The sequence below is a fragment of the Boeremia exigua genome (assembly GCF_020726555.1).
Source record: "Boeremia exigua strain MPI-SDFR-AT-0100 chromosome Unknown C7974scaffold_8, whole genome shotgun sequence".
NCBI lineage: Eukaryota > Fungi > Ascomycota > Dothideomycetes > Pleosporales > Didymellaceae > Boeremia > Boeremia exigua.
Genome location: NW_025763525.1, coordinates 349,901 through 364,812, shown reverse-complemented (window position 1 = coordinate 364,812; position 14,912 = coordinate 349,901). Strand labels below are relative to the sequence as shown.

The window sequence follows — 14,912 nt, the reverse complement described above, 5'->3', positions numbered from 1 at the left end:
ATGGTTATAGAGCGGGGTGCGACCGCTAACAACGTGGTCACGAGCCTCCAGGCTCCATGGATGGAATGGCGCGGACCCACTTTTGTCGGGATCCCCACATCAGGCATCCACATGAACGACCTTCCCCAATCGCCCTTTCTCAACTATACAGAAAGTAAATAGTCCAATATGACCTCTAAGCCCCATATAGGCTTTCTGGATCTCCCAGCTGGTAAGAATACCAATAATAACGAGTCCTATCCGGCCTGACAGCACAGAAATACGCAACGAAATTTATGCATTCCTCATTGAGGATGTAGATACCAACGTTGGTCACAAAACCATCCGTCTCAGACCACGAACCGAGTTTTCAAGCCACTGGCGAAGGAAGAATCCGCATCGAGGAGAAGTGTATGCTTTGAATCAAGTCTGTCGCGCTACACGACGCGAATTCGGCCCGCTCTACGTAGCGCAGATCACGCACCGCCTTCGCGTCGACGAGCAACTCCTCCCACTATTCCTACATGATTTCTTCCTAAGCAAGGAAGTCGAATGCAACTTTGCATTGAAACCTCAGAAGATCGAGATTGAGCTCCCCTACCCGCTGGGCGGCAAGCTTCTACGCCTCGACATCCTTCCACTTCTCACCTTCTGCCTCGGCAATGAAGATATCCAATGCTCGTTTCTCAACAAGTTTGGACCAATGCCGGAGCTGAACGCTCTGTTCTGGGATCATGCTGTGGCGTGGGGCGAAGCTATTCTCGATGATCTTTCAAAGATTCTGGTGCATACGCCTTCCGGTACAACGACGGTCGTAGATCTGTTTTTCCGAGGAGATTCTCAACACGCTTTCATTAGTGACATCAAACGTCCAGGACAGAGGGTGCCTGACAGCATGCATGGGTATTTGAGAGCCTTGGGGAGGGCGACATGGGATCCAAGAGTCGGCGTTTGGAACCCGCATGGCAGGATAGAGTTTGTTGTGTCCAGAGGGCCATCGCTGATAGCGAGTGAGAAGTCGAAAGGCTCCAACAAAGTATTTCAGACGCAGTACAGGTTGGTAGAAGATTGACGTTTGATTATGACGCAGCTTTATTCGCTTTGAGTTCTACGGATACATCCCCCCTTTCCTCTGCTGCATTTCTTCCATCACTGAAGCCAACGAGATCTTGTTTTACCGACGCTTTTATGTGCATATGACTGGTCTTACGTACATGTTCTGCCTGCCGTACGAGCCTCATCCTTGATCCTCCATCCCAGGACTTGTCGTTGCTTGTGTGACGGTGCGATGTGCATGAGGCCGTAATAGCATATCGTCGTATCGCGTGTTTTTGTTGTGTTGATGAGAATTTGCTTCAGCCCATCATCTACCAGTATTTGACAGGTGCACTGTGATGTCCCGTTGGTGGTAGCATAGTGTTGACAAGTTGCCCCGTCTTCGTATCGAGCGAGTATCCCAGTGGAATAGACAGTGCCCTTGGCAGCGGGCTGCCATTCCTTGACATCTGCGAAGCATTTGAATTGCTGTGGGGCCGTAGACTTTGCCTGTTGTGCTCGCCAGATCCGTAACCTCGTGTATGATCGCCCGAACTACGCTGGTAGTGGGACGATGTCGGCCTTGGTGGCTGGTTGAATTGATGCGCTGGTGGCTCCCACTGTGAGCGCCCAGTAGCTTGCTCAATGTAGTAGTAGCGTTGAGAACCCTGGTCCCAGTGCTGAGACCAGCCGTTTGGTGGAGAGTAGGGAGGCTGGCCGTAGTTTTGCTGTGGTAGAGGTTGCTGAGGTGGGATCGGCGCGGAGTTGTTGTATTGAGGATAAGAATTGCCATATGCCATGCCATCATCCCGATCGTCGTCTCGCCTCCCCTTCATCATGAACAAAGCATTCTCGACGTGCCCAATGGCACTTTTGAAAGAGTTGAGTGGCATCCTGGGTTGTACTCTGATACAGCTGTAAGGGTTTGTGGGGGTTTCGGTTCAATGTGAGATGACTGATATAACGTAGTAGGTTTGAAAGTTGCAGGTCTAACAGAAGTTGGGTGGCTTGGTATCTATATACTGCAAACGGATGAACGGGTATCTGAGTACGCAACCTCTACATGGGGACGAACGGAAAGCCGGCACGAGCTTATTCTAATAAGCTTTTCAGCTCAAGTGGCGCATGACCATCGCTTAGCGTGGCGCAGCGAGTGGTGGGAGGCGGAACTCCGGGCGGAAAGTTCGGATGAGTGGCTGACGTCGCTCGGCCGAGCACTCTCCGCCGAATTTCAAAGCGCGCTCGGACCTCATCATTCGTGCGGCCTGCGTCAGAGGACTTGGCTAATGGCCCGAGTGTCCTGCACTGCCACATATCCGCTGTCGGCTGCTACTGGCGGTGAGCTCCTGTTGGTGCGGACTCGTTGGTGCATCCTACACGAGTGCGGAAGTCTCAGATATCTGTTGTTCTTGTCGCGCCGACCAATACTGCGTCGTTGACTCCTTCCTCGTCGCCAGCGGCTGCCTTGTCCACCTTTTTCAAGTCCCTCTTGTACATGTATGCAACAGCAGCGGTGATTAAACCTTGCGCAGCGAACGCGCATGTGGAGAAGATGAATCCTTTCCTGAACCTCGGTGCGTCGGTTTGAGGGTAAGTCAATATGGGCACGAACGCGTTGAAAGCATATCCCATGGAATTCATGATGCCGATGACAACTGTCCTCTCTTCAGCGTCCGAACCGCAGATTTCGTTCGCCCAGGACATGCTCAGCGGGCCATACGGAACCATGGCGCGCTGCATGAAGAAGGAGAACCATTTCAGGCCAGATGGGATGTTCCAGATAGCTAGGCACAGAGCAGCGAATCCTCCCAGGAGTGTACTGATCGACATGATACGTGCGCGGTGTCGAATTGCGTCGGAGATGATTGCTAAAGAGACAGTCAAGACCAACTGAATAGCAGAGCTGGCGGTAGGGATGATATTCTTGACGAAGTCAGCAAACGATCTGCGACTGCAGCGGCTAACTCACAATTTTGGAAACTGAAAGACCTTCGGACTTGAGCCAGAGTGAGAACGGGTTGACACTACCGGAAGGGCTGATGTTGATAAAAATGATATACAAGATCGTTAAGAGGTAGACGTGCCAACGACCTTTGGTTTGTTAGGTGGTTGAGGTTCAGAAGCGGATACAAAGACGGTTGCTTACTGAAGATTCTTCGGAATGTTGCCAGTGTGAGCTTCTTGCGCGGCGCACGACCAATATCTTCCATTCTTTTCTTCGCCAGAGCACGATCCTACTGGCTGTTAGTCTTCACGCTTTGAGCCTGCATTTGGCGCACTTACGCTGTCGCTCAGGTAGAACGCTCGAGTATTCTCAGGGAGATCGGGTAGCAGGAAGAATCCAGCAAGACAGATTGGAGCACTGATGATACCATCCATTATCTGATTCAATGTTAAAAACAGCAGAAGTTTTGTAATGAGTAGACCTACAAACAACCATTGCCATCCTGCAAATCCATGTACACCATTCAGACCCTTGTAAACGGCAGCTTGGAGGTAGCCGGAGAACATCGACGCCACAGCGGATGATGCGTGGAACACGCAAGCTCTTTTACCAAGCTCACTGGGTTTGTACCAAGCTCCGAGTACGGTGTGGGCAGCCGGATAGAAAATGGATTCCGCAAGACCAATGAAGAAGCGAATGACGATGACGTGGTTGCTTGTCTTTGCAGCTGCAAGTGTGAAAGTCAACATAGTCCAGACCAGCTCGCAGCTAGGGACCCAGACTGATGGTCGAACTTTCGTCAAAATGATCTGGCTCGGGATTTGCCCAACAACATAGCCAACGGTCCAGGCGGTGTCGATCAAGTTGATTTGATTTCCATTCATGGCCAGGTCCTCCTTCATGCCACTAACGAAAGCATTGGCGATGTTGGTCTGGTCAAGATTTTTGATGAAGTAGCCGAGCGAGAGTATGGTGATCAGGTATGCATCGAGTTTGGAGACGAAGACGCGCTCTTCATGTGTGCGATCCGGTTCGTAGTCCCAAATGTAGGCGTACCATGGTACTTTGTTTGTCTTCAGAGTATGCGACGCCGGATCATTCGATCCATTTGAAATTGTGTCATCTTTCGATGTGACCTCGGAGTCAATCTGCTTGTCGAGAGTCATCTTTGCTGATCGATATCCGATAGCAATGCAAATAGCTGCACGCAACTTACCTTTGTATTTCCCAGCCAGTCCGAGCTTGTGCAGTTCCAATTAGAGCCACACGCGAAAATCTCGGGATTGTTGCATACGTGCTTCAAATTGCGCAAGCGTTCAACTGTCCACAATTGCCTCTTTGCAACAACCTTTGCCTGTCGTGCAGGGTCATTGAAGCGATCACCCCACTCGAGTGCAACGCTAGACGCGATAAGGTCGGAAGCTCAGACTTAATATGGTGAGCTTGTCTTTATCAGTGGCCGTTGTCGGGACTTTCTCAAGCATCTTAGAGGTGCGTTACAGTTGACGACATCGAACACGTGAATGAGGTGACGCATCTGGGCAGCGCCAACGTGCAGACCTGTGAACGCCTCGTATTGGAGCCAAAGACACCGAAAACACCGAACACAAGAGACGCCGGTCAGCCTATCATCAGACTTAATTGTGCGATAATCCTTGGATACATGGCCTTGTGGGTTGTTGCTGCTTCCGAGTCTCAGGAGATGGGCATGTTTCGCCGCTAGGTCCAGAGTGGAAAGTGCCCCACTTCCCCGCAGGCGCCTTCTTGACTGAACGACGCACTCAGGACAACTTCAAAGCCTTAGACAGGATAACAGCAAGAAAGAGAGAGAGATGTTCTTTCGACACATGCAGAGCCTGCTCTGTTCACTCGCTTTGCGTTAGGTCATGTGCAGCCAGGAACCACCGTCAGGCGGCCACTTGGCCTCGCGTGAGATGACGTTGACCTCCTCATGTCTCTGAACCTGCGAGCCTCCTTCGCTCACGAAATCACAACTCTTCGTACAGTTAAATTCTTTCCGGGAGGGACTCAAACACGATGACAGAGTCTGAAACTACATCAACAGGAGGTTCTGCGTCAGGAGGCTGTGGCAATTGGGACAGAAAGGACCCTCACCAGCAAGAAGTGACCAGCATCATGAGCGAGTTTAAGCACGATCTGACGGGTATTATACACATATCAAAAGACGGGATCTTACGTTCCCTGACCGCAGATCGTAAAGTGATCTCTGCCCAGGGACTCAGTAAGACCCCCTTCCTATTCTTCTGAGTACGCACGAACACAAACTGAGGAAATAGCCCCTGAGCAGATCCATGCATTCCAGTTGAGGGTGCCCGAGAGCCACAGAACGATTCCCGAGGGTGCGGACGGGACTAAGACCGACAAAGCAACATGGTTCGCGCCAGACGCGGCCACGCTTCCTTCACCCATGTCGAAAGAACACATCGAGAAGCAGATGAACATGCCTGATGATATGAAGAAAATCCTGCGAGAGAAAATGAAGAACAACCCTAAGTAAGTCCCGTTGCTGTGATCAAACTCAGATTTAACGAATTGTAGTATCATTGACGTATCAGGGCTGCTGGATCACTGATACAGATAGACCGTGACCATCAGTGATCATTGTACCTGAATTATGGGCCGTCCTTGTATCTGTAGTCAATCATAGCTTACTGCGAAGGTGTACCTTCCTACACAATCAGAGTTGACGTCACTTGCACGCGCTACCACTCAAGTTTGACCTGAAATCTCGGACACCTGAGACTTCGCTCCCATCTTTGCCCCTCATCCAAGGTTGGCCTTTGCGTCACTTGACTACTTCGCCACTTCATGCTCACAACATGTCGTGATTGCGCCCAAACTGCTCTTTGTTAGGCCGAGTTAACGTCAGAATAGGCCATTGCAGGAAAGTGAACTCACTCCTTCGTCCAGCGATACATGCGAAGATGAGACGGCAAAATTCTTAGGGGACCTTTGCCCAGAGTGGCACTTACCTGCGCTGCACTCGGGAACCACTGAAGACGACCCTGAACTCGTCACGCCACTCAGGCTCCCTTCGCAAACGCTATCTCCTTCACCTCAATGCTCAGTGCACCCAGTAACGGTAGAGACGACACCCCATTATGTGGCCCGTTCGATCTTACTCGATATGCCAGACGGTTTGTGCTCCATCGCCCCGTTTTCTCATGACTAACGGATATATAGAGATAAGGTCAATGATCTATGGCTATCTGGTTACCGAGAGGTCGATCGAACATTGCAACAAGAATGACCACACCAGAGTCCGTAGCCTCACAGATGTGTCTCGTGTTTGTCAAACGCTTAGGGATGAGTACCTCCCTTACCTGCTCGCTCGTGTCGAGTTCAGGACTAATCTGGATTGGATGCCACACTTCGTTAGCATTTTCGGAAAAGCGCTGCATGGCTATCAATCTTCACTGATACTGTCCTACGATCCGGCAACTGTACACAAGTCGGTGAATCTTTTGCCTGCATTGAAGCTCGCTGTCGAAACCCCGCACCTCTCCCTCCGGTTCGAACTACCGGCAGCTATGCATGAGCACTATCCCCTCGACATCATGTTGATTCGAGACCTCAACTATTTGCTCACTATGTGTGGCGCCAATCAAACGTTCGCTGGCTACGTCGGAGATGGTGTCTTATTGTCGGTTGAATTCCATTCCAAGGAGCACCTTTCACAGAGATACACATTTTCACAGATGGCCATGCGAGTTCAGATCCGTTTCAAACGAGACTACAAGAAACTTTGGATGGACGGCACCCACTCTTTCGATGAGCTCCAGCATTTCCTTTCTTTAACAGGATTGAACCAGTGCACTAGTTTTGATGTTTGGGTGGGTATCGCATCGATGTGTGCACGCGGGAAAGGCCTTTGTACGCCAACCGAAACGCAGGAAGTTGAACGTCTTCTGAATCGTTACTGTGAATTCTCGAGGGAGGGGGTGTAGACAGCTGTGATCTCTCATACCCAGGTAGCGACGGGTCCGACTATCACACGTGGAGGATGGTACATTTTCTGTCGTCTCTTGCAGTCGAGGATCCGGAGATCTAGACACGTATATGTACCTAGGTAGCTTATACTTACCTTCCTACAAAAGAAGCGGAGAATTCCGTGTTGAGCATATTTGTTCCGGCCAGTGATGCATTTTGGCTATCGCCTAATTAGGCAAGGCGCAGGCTGACATGGTCCCCTCTTCGATTTGAGTGGCCATAAGCCTTGAAATTTTCAACCAAGACAAGTCTGGTGGTGTCTTGACGAGCCTTTCCCGTTCAAAATTCGGGAGGAGAAATGCTTGCAGGTGCGTCCGCCGCGGTTACCAAGCACTTGGCAAACCAAGCACTTGGCAAACGGATAAAGCGGAACTTGGCAACTCCTAAAGGACTGCCCACGTTCTTCAATCTCAAATGCTGTTTCGCTGGATCTCAAAATGCTGTTCTCCACAGGCACGCGACACCGCAACACGATGAAGCCGTTGATGTGGACCGTGACAAGGCGCCACTACTATAAGCGGTCTACGCTGATCCTCAACACCACAGGTTGCCGTGGAGCGCATGCAATGACGCTCTTTGTGTTCAGCCAAGGTCGCTTTCGAGCGCTTCATTGATGATGACATGAATGCTTTTTTTCATAGGGCAGTGTGAAGACGCCCTCGGAGTCTATACAGCATCCTTATCCAACCCCGTGGAGTAAAGATGGGGCTATCATTGGGTCAGGGTCATCCATGCCGTAGATCTCGAACGGACGCCTCCGACGAAAGTCGGCTCCACAGTTGACCCTCGAACACTCAAAACTGTGACTGCAACTAGGCCGATCGATCATTCCGCTGAGAGCTTTTAAGGGCTTCTGGCCCAGCTAGAATCAAGTCCTTACCCACAGCATTCATCATCTCTCACCACCGGTCGGCAGTGAGATTTCTTTATCATGGCCCCAGCCTTGCAAAAGTACAGCTGGATCCTCGCCCTCACCAGCATCGCTTTCGTATTCTCTTCAGCCTCCAATGGTGCCAACGATGTCGCCAATTCATACGCCACTTCTGTGGCCGCGCGAACACTGAAGATGTGGCAGGCTGGTATCCTTGCTTCTATCACCGAGTTCGTTGGAGCCGTCGCTATGGGATCTCGCGTCACATCCACGATCAAGAGCGGCGTTTTCGGCCTGACCAAATTCCAGCCGGCGCCCCCAACGTTCATGCTGGTAATGGGGTGCGCTGAAGTAGGCAGTGCGACCTTCCTCACTATTGCTACGCTATATGGCATGCCTGTCAGGTAAGTCAAGGCCTCTCATGCTTCGGCAACTCTTGTTAACAGGCCTCCTAGTACCACTCAAACCGTGGTCGGTGCACTCGCAGGTGCTGGTATCGCGGCACAGACCCCTCTCAAGTGGGGATGGGCCACTGGCAGTCTCAGCCAGATCGCTGCGTCCTGGGCAATTGCCCCACTTATTGCAGCTGCATTTGCCGCCATCTTGTTCCTGACCATCAAGTACCTCGTCTTGGACAGGGCAGACCCGATGAAGTGGGGTATGCGCATGATTCCTTGGTACCTAGCTTTCACAGCTGGTGTTCTGGCACTATTCATCATTGACGAACTTCCCAATAGCGAGTCGCTCGAAGAGATGGGTCCTGGTAAGGCTACTGGCATTATTCTGGGTGTCTTCTTCGCCGTCCTCGCCTTTGCGTATACCTTCTTCATCCCCTACTTCCATCGCCGTCTTATTATGAATGATGCTCGTATGCGACCGTGGCACATTCCTCTCGGACCTCTGCTCTACCGCGACGACCCTCCGATCTACTGGCCTGGAAAGGGTGATGAGGTGGTTACTGATTACTACGCAAAGTCGTCCGTGGACACGCCTAGCCAGGATCTAGAGAAGGCGCCCAAGGACCACGGCTTTGTCGATGGTGCAGCCACTACCGACAAGACGGTCCACCAGACTGGCGATGCTCAATCGACTTCAATCGATGTGAACCACAGCGCAGACAACTCCACAACAGGACGTGCTCCTCACGGGCTTTCTATGCCCAACCCAAGAGGAGATCTTGTTGCTCATGTCGTTCTCAAAAAGCCCGAGCCGGAGGAGCGATGGTTGCACCCGGTCCGTGATTTGCCGTTCTACTCGCCCAAGAAGATCGGGAACTGGGCCAAATTCCTACTCCTCCAGGGTGTCAGCCGCGACGTTGTCACGCAGAAGAGTAAGTGTGCTATAGCCATATGCAAAGGGATTTCACTAATTGTATCGCCCAGACCTTGGTGCTGTACATGCTCGCGCTGTCGTCTACGATAACCGTGTCGAACACTTGTGGACTTATGCGCAAGTAGCCTCAGCGATGATGATGAGTATCGCACACGGCTCCAACGATGGTATGTAGCCATCTCAACACAGTTTATGAACGTGAGCTAATGGTTTTCCAGTCGCAAACGCCGTCGGTCCCTGGGTAGCAAGCTACAACACCTACACCAGCGGAGAGGTGACAGCCCGCGCTGACACTCCCATCTGGATCCTTGTCATCGCTGGTCTGCTGCTCGGTTTGGGATTCTGGTGTATGTATCCGTCTCTTGCATCGCTCATAACGGTTTCGCTAACGACACCCACAGTCTACGGATACCACGTCATGCGCTCGCTCGGCAACAAGATCACCCAAGTCTCGCCTACACGAGGTTTCTCGATGGAACTTGGCGCTGCCATCACCGTGCTTCTCGCTTCAAGACTCGCTCTGCCTGTGTCAACTACGCAGTGTCTGACTGGTGCGACGATCGGAGTGGCGCTTTGCAACTTTGACGTTCGCGCTGTCAATTGGAAGCAGGTAGCTTTCATCTTCTCGTCCTGGATCATCACCCTGCCGACTGCAGGTTTGATCTCTGGTTTGTTGATGGCTATGGCTTTGAACACGCCGCATTTCTGAGTCACTGCATTTCGCCCATGACGGGAAGTGTGATTGATAATAAGTGAGGAGTATACAGTGCCCTCACATACTTTAATGAGAAACGATTTTTGACTTCTGCCTCGGTCTTCCCACACCGTTCATGTGCTGACCTCTGAGACAATCCCGAGCGACTCCTGCCAATCACATAGGATGGTTTTCCAAATTGATTGTGAGTATTCTAGATACTCGACTGCAGGGTATCGACGTTCGGGTCCAGGTATCTGCGCAAACGACGAGTTCGCTGCCCCACAGAAGCTGATGTAGAGATGATCAACCAACTCTTCCCCAGGAGGGTCGATAGCATAATCAGCAAGCCCTTGGAGGCCTCCGGACGTGTGAATGAGCAAGTCTTCGGTGTCGTACCACATCATGAACGCGGTCATCTCGAGTTCCTCTGGTATGTTTCTAGGGGGGCACCATGCTTTTCCTATAATGACATAATACGCTCCTCTCTTGCGAAGCACAAAACCGCGCCCGAAGTGCGTTGGGAGCACCCAGTCACCGGGTTTGGTTTCAGAGACTGTGACGGCATAGCAGTTGCCGTTGGAGTCGACGATTTTACTGTATTGGCGCGGTCCAAGAGTGGCCCCAGCGATGGACCACGATGAATTGCCGCCAAGCTGGATGCCAGCATGTACCACTTGGACGAAGGCTCGGCCTTTCCCCGGGTTCTGCCAGGTACCCATCGTACAGTCTGCGAAATCTACAGTTCTGCGGAACTCGAGACCTTGTTGTATTCTGTTGTGGGTGTTCGTCAAGCCTAACATTCCGATCACGAGCTCCGATACCTGCAGGTCGCTGTGAAAGTTCGGAATAAGATCCATGGCTAAGTCAAAGACAGATTCCGTGTAGTCTGGTACGATGACAGTCCCGGAGTTGATTACATCACCATTCGGCAGATAAGACGGCCCAAGGGTCCAATGCCCTATTGTCAATGTTCCATAGATGCAATCTCGTCGATCCCTGCATCGCCTATACTTGCACAAATCCAGGAGCTTGTTCATTGAAAGATTGGGAACAGCCACACCAGCCGGCCTTGGATGTTGTCGCTCGTAAAGCATGTCTTCGAAATCGACTCCTAGCAGAGACCCGCCACGCCCGGCGAAGAAGCGATTATTAATCCACAGTGCATTTTCAAAGTATTCCGGACCAAACTTGTCCATGAAGAAAGGCCGCGTATCCGAGTCGCCATACTGCTGTTCTTCCGAATCGTCGTAATCCGACGAGAAACGCAACTTGGACTCTCTCCACCAGAGCAGGAGTGTTGACAGATTCAGCTCGTCGTAGCCACAGAAAATCCGCACGTTCTTGGCGAGATACAGCTCCTGTAGGATCCAGATACGCCAGAAGTAAGGTCGCCAGGCAAGCTGATCCAGGGCGCGGTAGAACCTCTCGAATGCGGCATTGGGCACGCTGTCAATCCAGCGGCGCCAGGCTTGCACGCACTTTCTGCGCTGTCTGGCCGCAGGCGAGCGTGAGGGCACAGCTTCCCGTGTGGTCAATATCGAGCTCGCCAGTCCGTTATCACTCAGGTAAGCTTCGAAGTTCCGGAGCGTTGCGGCAAGATACTCGCTGTCGTCTTGCTCTTGGTGCATCCCGACACAGGCCAGGACGCACTCGGCGTGCATGAAGATCCAACCCATCATTGCTACTTGGCATTCCTTCTCCTCTGTGTCGCTCTGGTTGATGCATATAGCGTCGATCCAATAGTATTCGGATGTGGAGAAGTGATGCAGCTGCCGTAGGACAGTCGCGCAGTTGGCTTGTACGTGCAGATGCCCGGCTCTATCCCCGTTCATCCAGATCTGCTCTCCGCTTGTGCGCTCCCCCCACGTGTAAGAAACTGCATGGTAGTGTGGTACATCATGTGTCGGTACGGTGATTATAGATACTGTAACGATTTGCGTGGTTTTGTCATGGCCTTCCAAGCTGATCAGGCGGAGGTGCGTTCTTGGGTCGACTAATTTGTTGTATGCAAAGACGTGGGAAGGGTCAATCGTGATATCCATCTCAACTCCATTTGAAAAGTAACCAGACTGTATCGTGCTTAAACATCTAGACAGGACCAGATTGTTGGACGAGAAGTTGACCGATTGGCATTTCAGCCGCAACGGAATGACGTCATACCTTATTTCGTTACCAGTACGGCTATTGAAGGTTGATTAAAATATAACTGGCCAGAGAGAACATTTTGGTTTTCACCGAGCATGCAAATGGTCAGGGCGTCGATAACTGCCGCGGTTTGCAGTCACTGCCGATCAGCCACTTGGCACCTTTGTCGGATCAATACCAACCGCAGAACTACTACTACATCAGTTTGTTTAGCGTATGCACTTTGATAAGAGAAGGGCCTAATAAGACCTTACAACCATCAACCCTTCTTGCCCGATGCTGCCGTTTGCCAAGTGGCCAAGTGGACTTGGGTGCAGTGAGTGGTTGAGAAACCGGGCCGCGAAGATCAAGCAGCAAAAGACTAACAGATGAGAAAATAGGCGGAAAAGGAGTTGAAAGCAACTGCGCTTCTATCCATTGACCGTGTGACCTGATTCAGCGTCTCCCTAGGTCACTACGCTCCGGTGGAGGATCGTATCTGCCCAATACCTGCGGAGTATCAGAAGTCAGTATAACCGTAATCGCAAGTTCAAGCCCGAGACACAGCGCAGCAGTGCGTCACCTGACACAAAGAACTGTTCGGGATACTCATTAATAGACATTACAATGGCGCATATATGCATTCCTATCTCTCACCCTTCATCTCAGGACTAGAATGAGCCTCATCATACGACACCTCAATAGTCTTCATGATAATCCCGTCTTCGCAGTTCCGCGCTGCAAACCCCGAACTAACCGTCGCCTGAAACCCCGGGCTGAGTATGAGGCCCTCGTCGTCGTCGTCGTCGGTCCGCGGAAGCGGGCGCGCATAGCTGCCCACCGTGCGCGTGCCGCTGAACGGAGTCTGTCGCGATCGCGAGCCGTGGGAGCCTTTTTCCGGGCGCCGCCGCCAGCGGTTGATGGCGCCGTACAGCGTGGGCGCGTTGACGGCGATGGCGGCGGCCAGCAGCTCGGTGCTGGCCCAGATTGAGCGGTTAGCTTGCACGGCGGCGTGGAGGCTGTTGATGGGGAGGCGGATGATGGTGATGACGATGATGAAGAGGCCGAGCATGCAGATTGTGCAGAGGCGCAGTTTGGTGCGCCATGGGGTCTGGAGCGAGAGAAGTGTGGGGATTGGGAGGGCCAGGAGCATGAAGTCGGTTACCTGAGTCGTCGTGTGTTAGAGATTGCTTGTAGGATTCGGGTGGTTGAGATGGAAGCATGGCAAGAGTGGGGCTGCTTACGATGTTCAATACTCCGAGCACGACGAGTTGAACTTGTGCTTGCACGCAGCGCCCTAGAGAACTGTCAGTATCTTACGTGAAGCATACGATGTTCAACTGACCAGGAGAAGGAACGACCTGCCAGTACAGATAAACAGGATCACATTCGGTAAAACCGACAATCTGTGCAGCCGTCCATGTTGCGAGAAATATGAAGCCGTACGACCAGAAGATGTACCGATGACTTTCTATCCTCGAATTGTGGAAAGTTCGCAGGAAGAAGTGCAGCAGAACCAGCTTCTGCAGCCAAAGACTGCGTTGCTGTCAGCTGAGCTACCGCAGCGATCCTGGGATGAATGTACTAGGTATTATAGACAGGCCGATTTGCGATGGCGAGCTTGCTGCCGACTGTCCTACGGTATATCTCTTCTGGCGTGAAATTTATGCGTGCTCGTGCTGGAGCTGAGATGTTGTTGGTGCCCCACGTCGTTACGATGTGGATCATGCCACCACGGGCTGCTGTGCACAGCATGGCGATTATGGTGCAAAAATCGCCGAAATCCGATTTCGAGAATAAGAGTCGTCGGCATACGACGCGCAGCGCCATGATGACCAGCGCCAATCCGGTGAACGTGTGGTGGATGATTAACGTCGTTCTTTCCATTTTTGCGTGTCGTGAGCCCCCATGCAGGTCGAAGGTATACTGGTGTTATAATGTCCTAGGTTGGTGAAGGATGATCATCTGGATGCTGCACTAGATTCCATAATATGGCAGGTGCCTATCACGATGATGATCTTCCTTCCCGAGGTCTCCTATCCCAGTACAGTGGACTGAAGACTATGCTTGTAGGGCAGCAATGCTGTGATCACCCTGGAACAGCTAGATCGCGGTTTCCAGAAACATGTCCGAGCCGGGGAACGACGGCGATGGCCCGCAGCTCGTTTCTTCGTGGCGGCATCCTCCACAACACATGCATAGGCCGCAAACAGCATTGGTGGCGGACCGTCACGCGATAGTTAAGCAACGGGCGCATCTAAAATATGGTTCTACCAGAGTTGGTCAACTTCAAGTCTCAGTCTGCTATAATGTTTAACAAGGAACTGATCACACAGTAGAGCAACACTGTGTATGAAAAGCAGTTTCGCCGAAAGGATCACACCGAGAGATTTGAGTGGATTGTTGCGTAAGCGCAAATGACGTCTAATTAAGCCTGGACTGATTCGCTGGTTTGCGATGCAACTGGCCCTCGTGCTGCGCGGAGTCCGGCATGCGAACAGGGGCCGCTAACTTGTGCAGCGGAAGGAGGTTCCGTTGCATTGGATCTCACTTGCATGATCAGGTCCGGCTGTGTACGAAGTAGGTACTTGGCTGAGCACGCTTTTGCAACGCCAAGGTCTCTGTCCTGGATTTTTGTTAGGCCAAAGTCGAGATCCTTTGTTGAAGCTGCGTTGATACTAGGACATCGCTATGACATCGCTAGGACGATATGTAATTGTGAGGTGCACATACAAAACACAACTGTCAACATCCCGCTGTGGGGCCTCTGTGGCGACCCTGTGCATTTTTTCGGCTGACAGTTCGACATGAGGAATAGCATGCCGCTGAAGAGAAAGGGCCGACTGGCTGAGCCTCTCAGCGATGGCGACGGTCTGGACTCGAGTGTTCTAGCAGCAATCACGCTCGCGACACGAGAA

At 51.8% G+C, this 14,912-nt stretch overlaps 8 protein-coding genes across 8 annotated transcripts; 4 read left to right on the top strand and 4 right to left on the bottom strand.

Annotated features, from left to right (window-relative positions):
* The first annotated feature begins 51 nt into the window (after positions 1 to 51).
* Positions 52 to 1,199, top strand: C7974DRAFT_211729 (uncharacterized protein). The gene is made up of 2 exons (XM_046136979.1): positions 52 to 211; positions 258 to 1,199. Exons 1-2 carry the CDS (start codon positions 169 to 171, stop codon positions 1,049 to 1,051), a joined length of 837 nt encoding a protein of 278 aa, XP_045995214.1. The 5' UTR covers positions 52 to 168; the 3' UTR covers positions 1,052 to 1,199.
* Positions 1,200 to 2,157, bottom strand: C7974DRAFT_211730 (uncharacterized protein). Its single transcript, XM_046136980.1, has one exon. The coding sequence runs from the start codon at positions 1,905 to 1,907 to the stop codon at positions 1,347 to 1,349; it is 561 nt and encodes a 186-aa protein (XP_045995213.1). The 5' UTR covers positions 1,908 to 2,157; the 3' UTR covers positions 1,200 to 1,346.
* On the bottom strand, positions 2,007 to 4,125 carry C7974DRAFT_456548 (major facilitator superfamily transporter; the record flags this gene model as incomplete). Its single annotated transcript, XM_046146019.1, has 6 exons — positions 2,007 to 2,937; positions 2,984 to 3,105; positions 3,161 to 3,248; positions 3,298 to 3,396; positions 3,445 to 4,032; positions 4,096 to 4,125. 6 exons carry the CDS (start codon positions 4,123 to 4,125, stop codon positions 2,407 to 2,409), a joined length of 1,458 nt encoding a protein of 485 aa, XP_045995212.1. The 3' UTR covers positions 2,007 to 2,406.
* An 871-nt stretch (positions 4,126 to 4,996) lies between these two features.
* On the top strand, positions 4,997 to 5,477 carry C7974DRAFT_377492 (uncharacterized protein; the record flags this gene model as incomplete). The annotated part of the gene is made up of 2 exons (XM_046140360.1): positions 4,997 to 5,201; positions 5,257 to 5,477. 2 exons carry the CDS (start codon positions 4,997 to 4,999, stop codon positions 5,475 to 5,477), a joined length of 426 nt encoding a protein of 141 aa, XP_045995211.1.
* A 315-nt stretch (positions 5,478 to 5,792) lies between these two features.
* On the top strand, positions 5,793 to 7,056 carry C7974DRAFT_211752 (uncharacterized protein). The gene is made up of 2 exons (XM_046136981.1): positions 5,793 to 6,117; positions 6,164 to 7,056. The coding sequence occupies exons 1-2, from the start codon at positions 6,108 to 6,110 to the stop codon at positions 6,925 to 6,927; spliced, it is 774 nt and encodes a 257-aa protein (XP_045995210.1). The 5' UTR covers positions 5,793 to 6,107; the 3' UTR covers positions 6,928 to 7,056.
* A 638-nt stretch (positions 7,057 to 7,694) lies between these two features.
* C7974DRAFT_211823 (phosphate transporter) lies at positions 7,695 to 9,972 on the top strand. The gene is made up of 4 exons (XM_046136982.1): positions 7,695 to 8,245; positions 8,297 to 9,171; positions 9,224 to 9,340; positions 9,392 to 9,972. Exons 1-4 carry the CDS (start codon positions 7,902 to 7,904, stop codon positions 9,880 to 9,882), a joined length of 1,827 nt encoding a protein of 608 aa, XP_045995209.1. The 5' UTR covers positions 7,695 to 7,901; the 3' UTR covers positions 9,883 to 9,972.
* A 1,526-nt stretch (positions 9,973 to 11,498) lies between these two features.
* Positions 11,499 to 11,912, bottom strand: C7974DRAFT_314978 (heterokaryon incompatibility protein-domain-containing protein; the record flags this gene model as incomplete). Its single annotated transcript, XM_046138484.1, has 1 exon — positions 11,499 to 11,912. A coding segment is annotated over one exon (414 nt), but the record flags the coding sequence as incomplete, so codon positions are not given.
* A 442-nt stretch (positions 11,913 to 12,354) lies between these two features.
* Positions 12,355 to 14,000, bottom strand: C7974DRAFT_211661 (uncharacterized protein). The gene is made up of 4 exons (XM_046136978.1): positions 13,580 to 14,000; positions 13,340 to 13,530; positions 13,239 to 13,291; positions 12,355 to 13,159 (listed from the first exon to the last, which is right to left on the bottom strand). The coding sequence occupies exons 1-4, from the start codon at positions 13,879 to 13,881 to the stop codon at positions 12,641 to 12,643; spliced, it is 1,065 nt and encodes a 354-aa protein (XP_045995207.1). The 5' UTR covers positions 13,882 to 14,000; the 3' UTR covers positions 12,355 to 12,640.
* Positions 14,001 to 14,912: the final 912 nt, after the last annotated feature.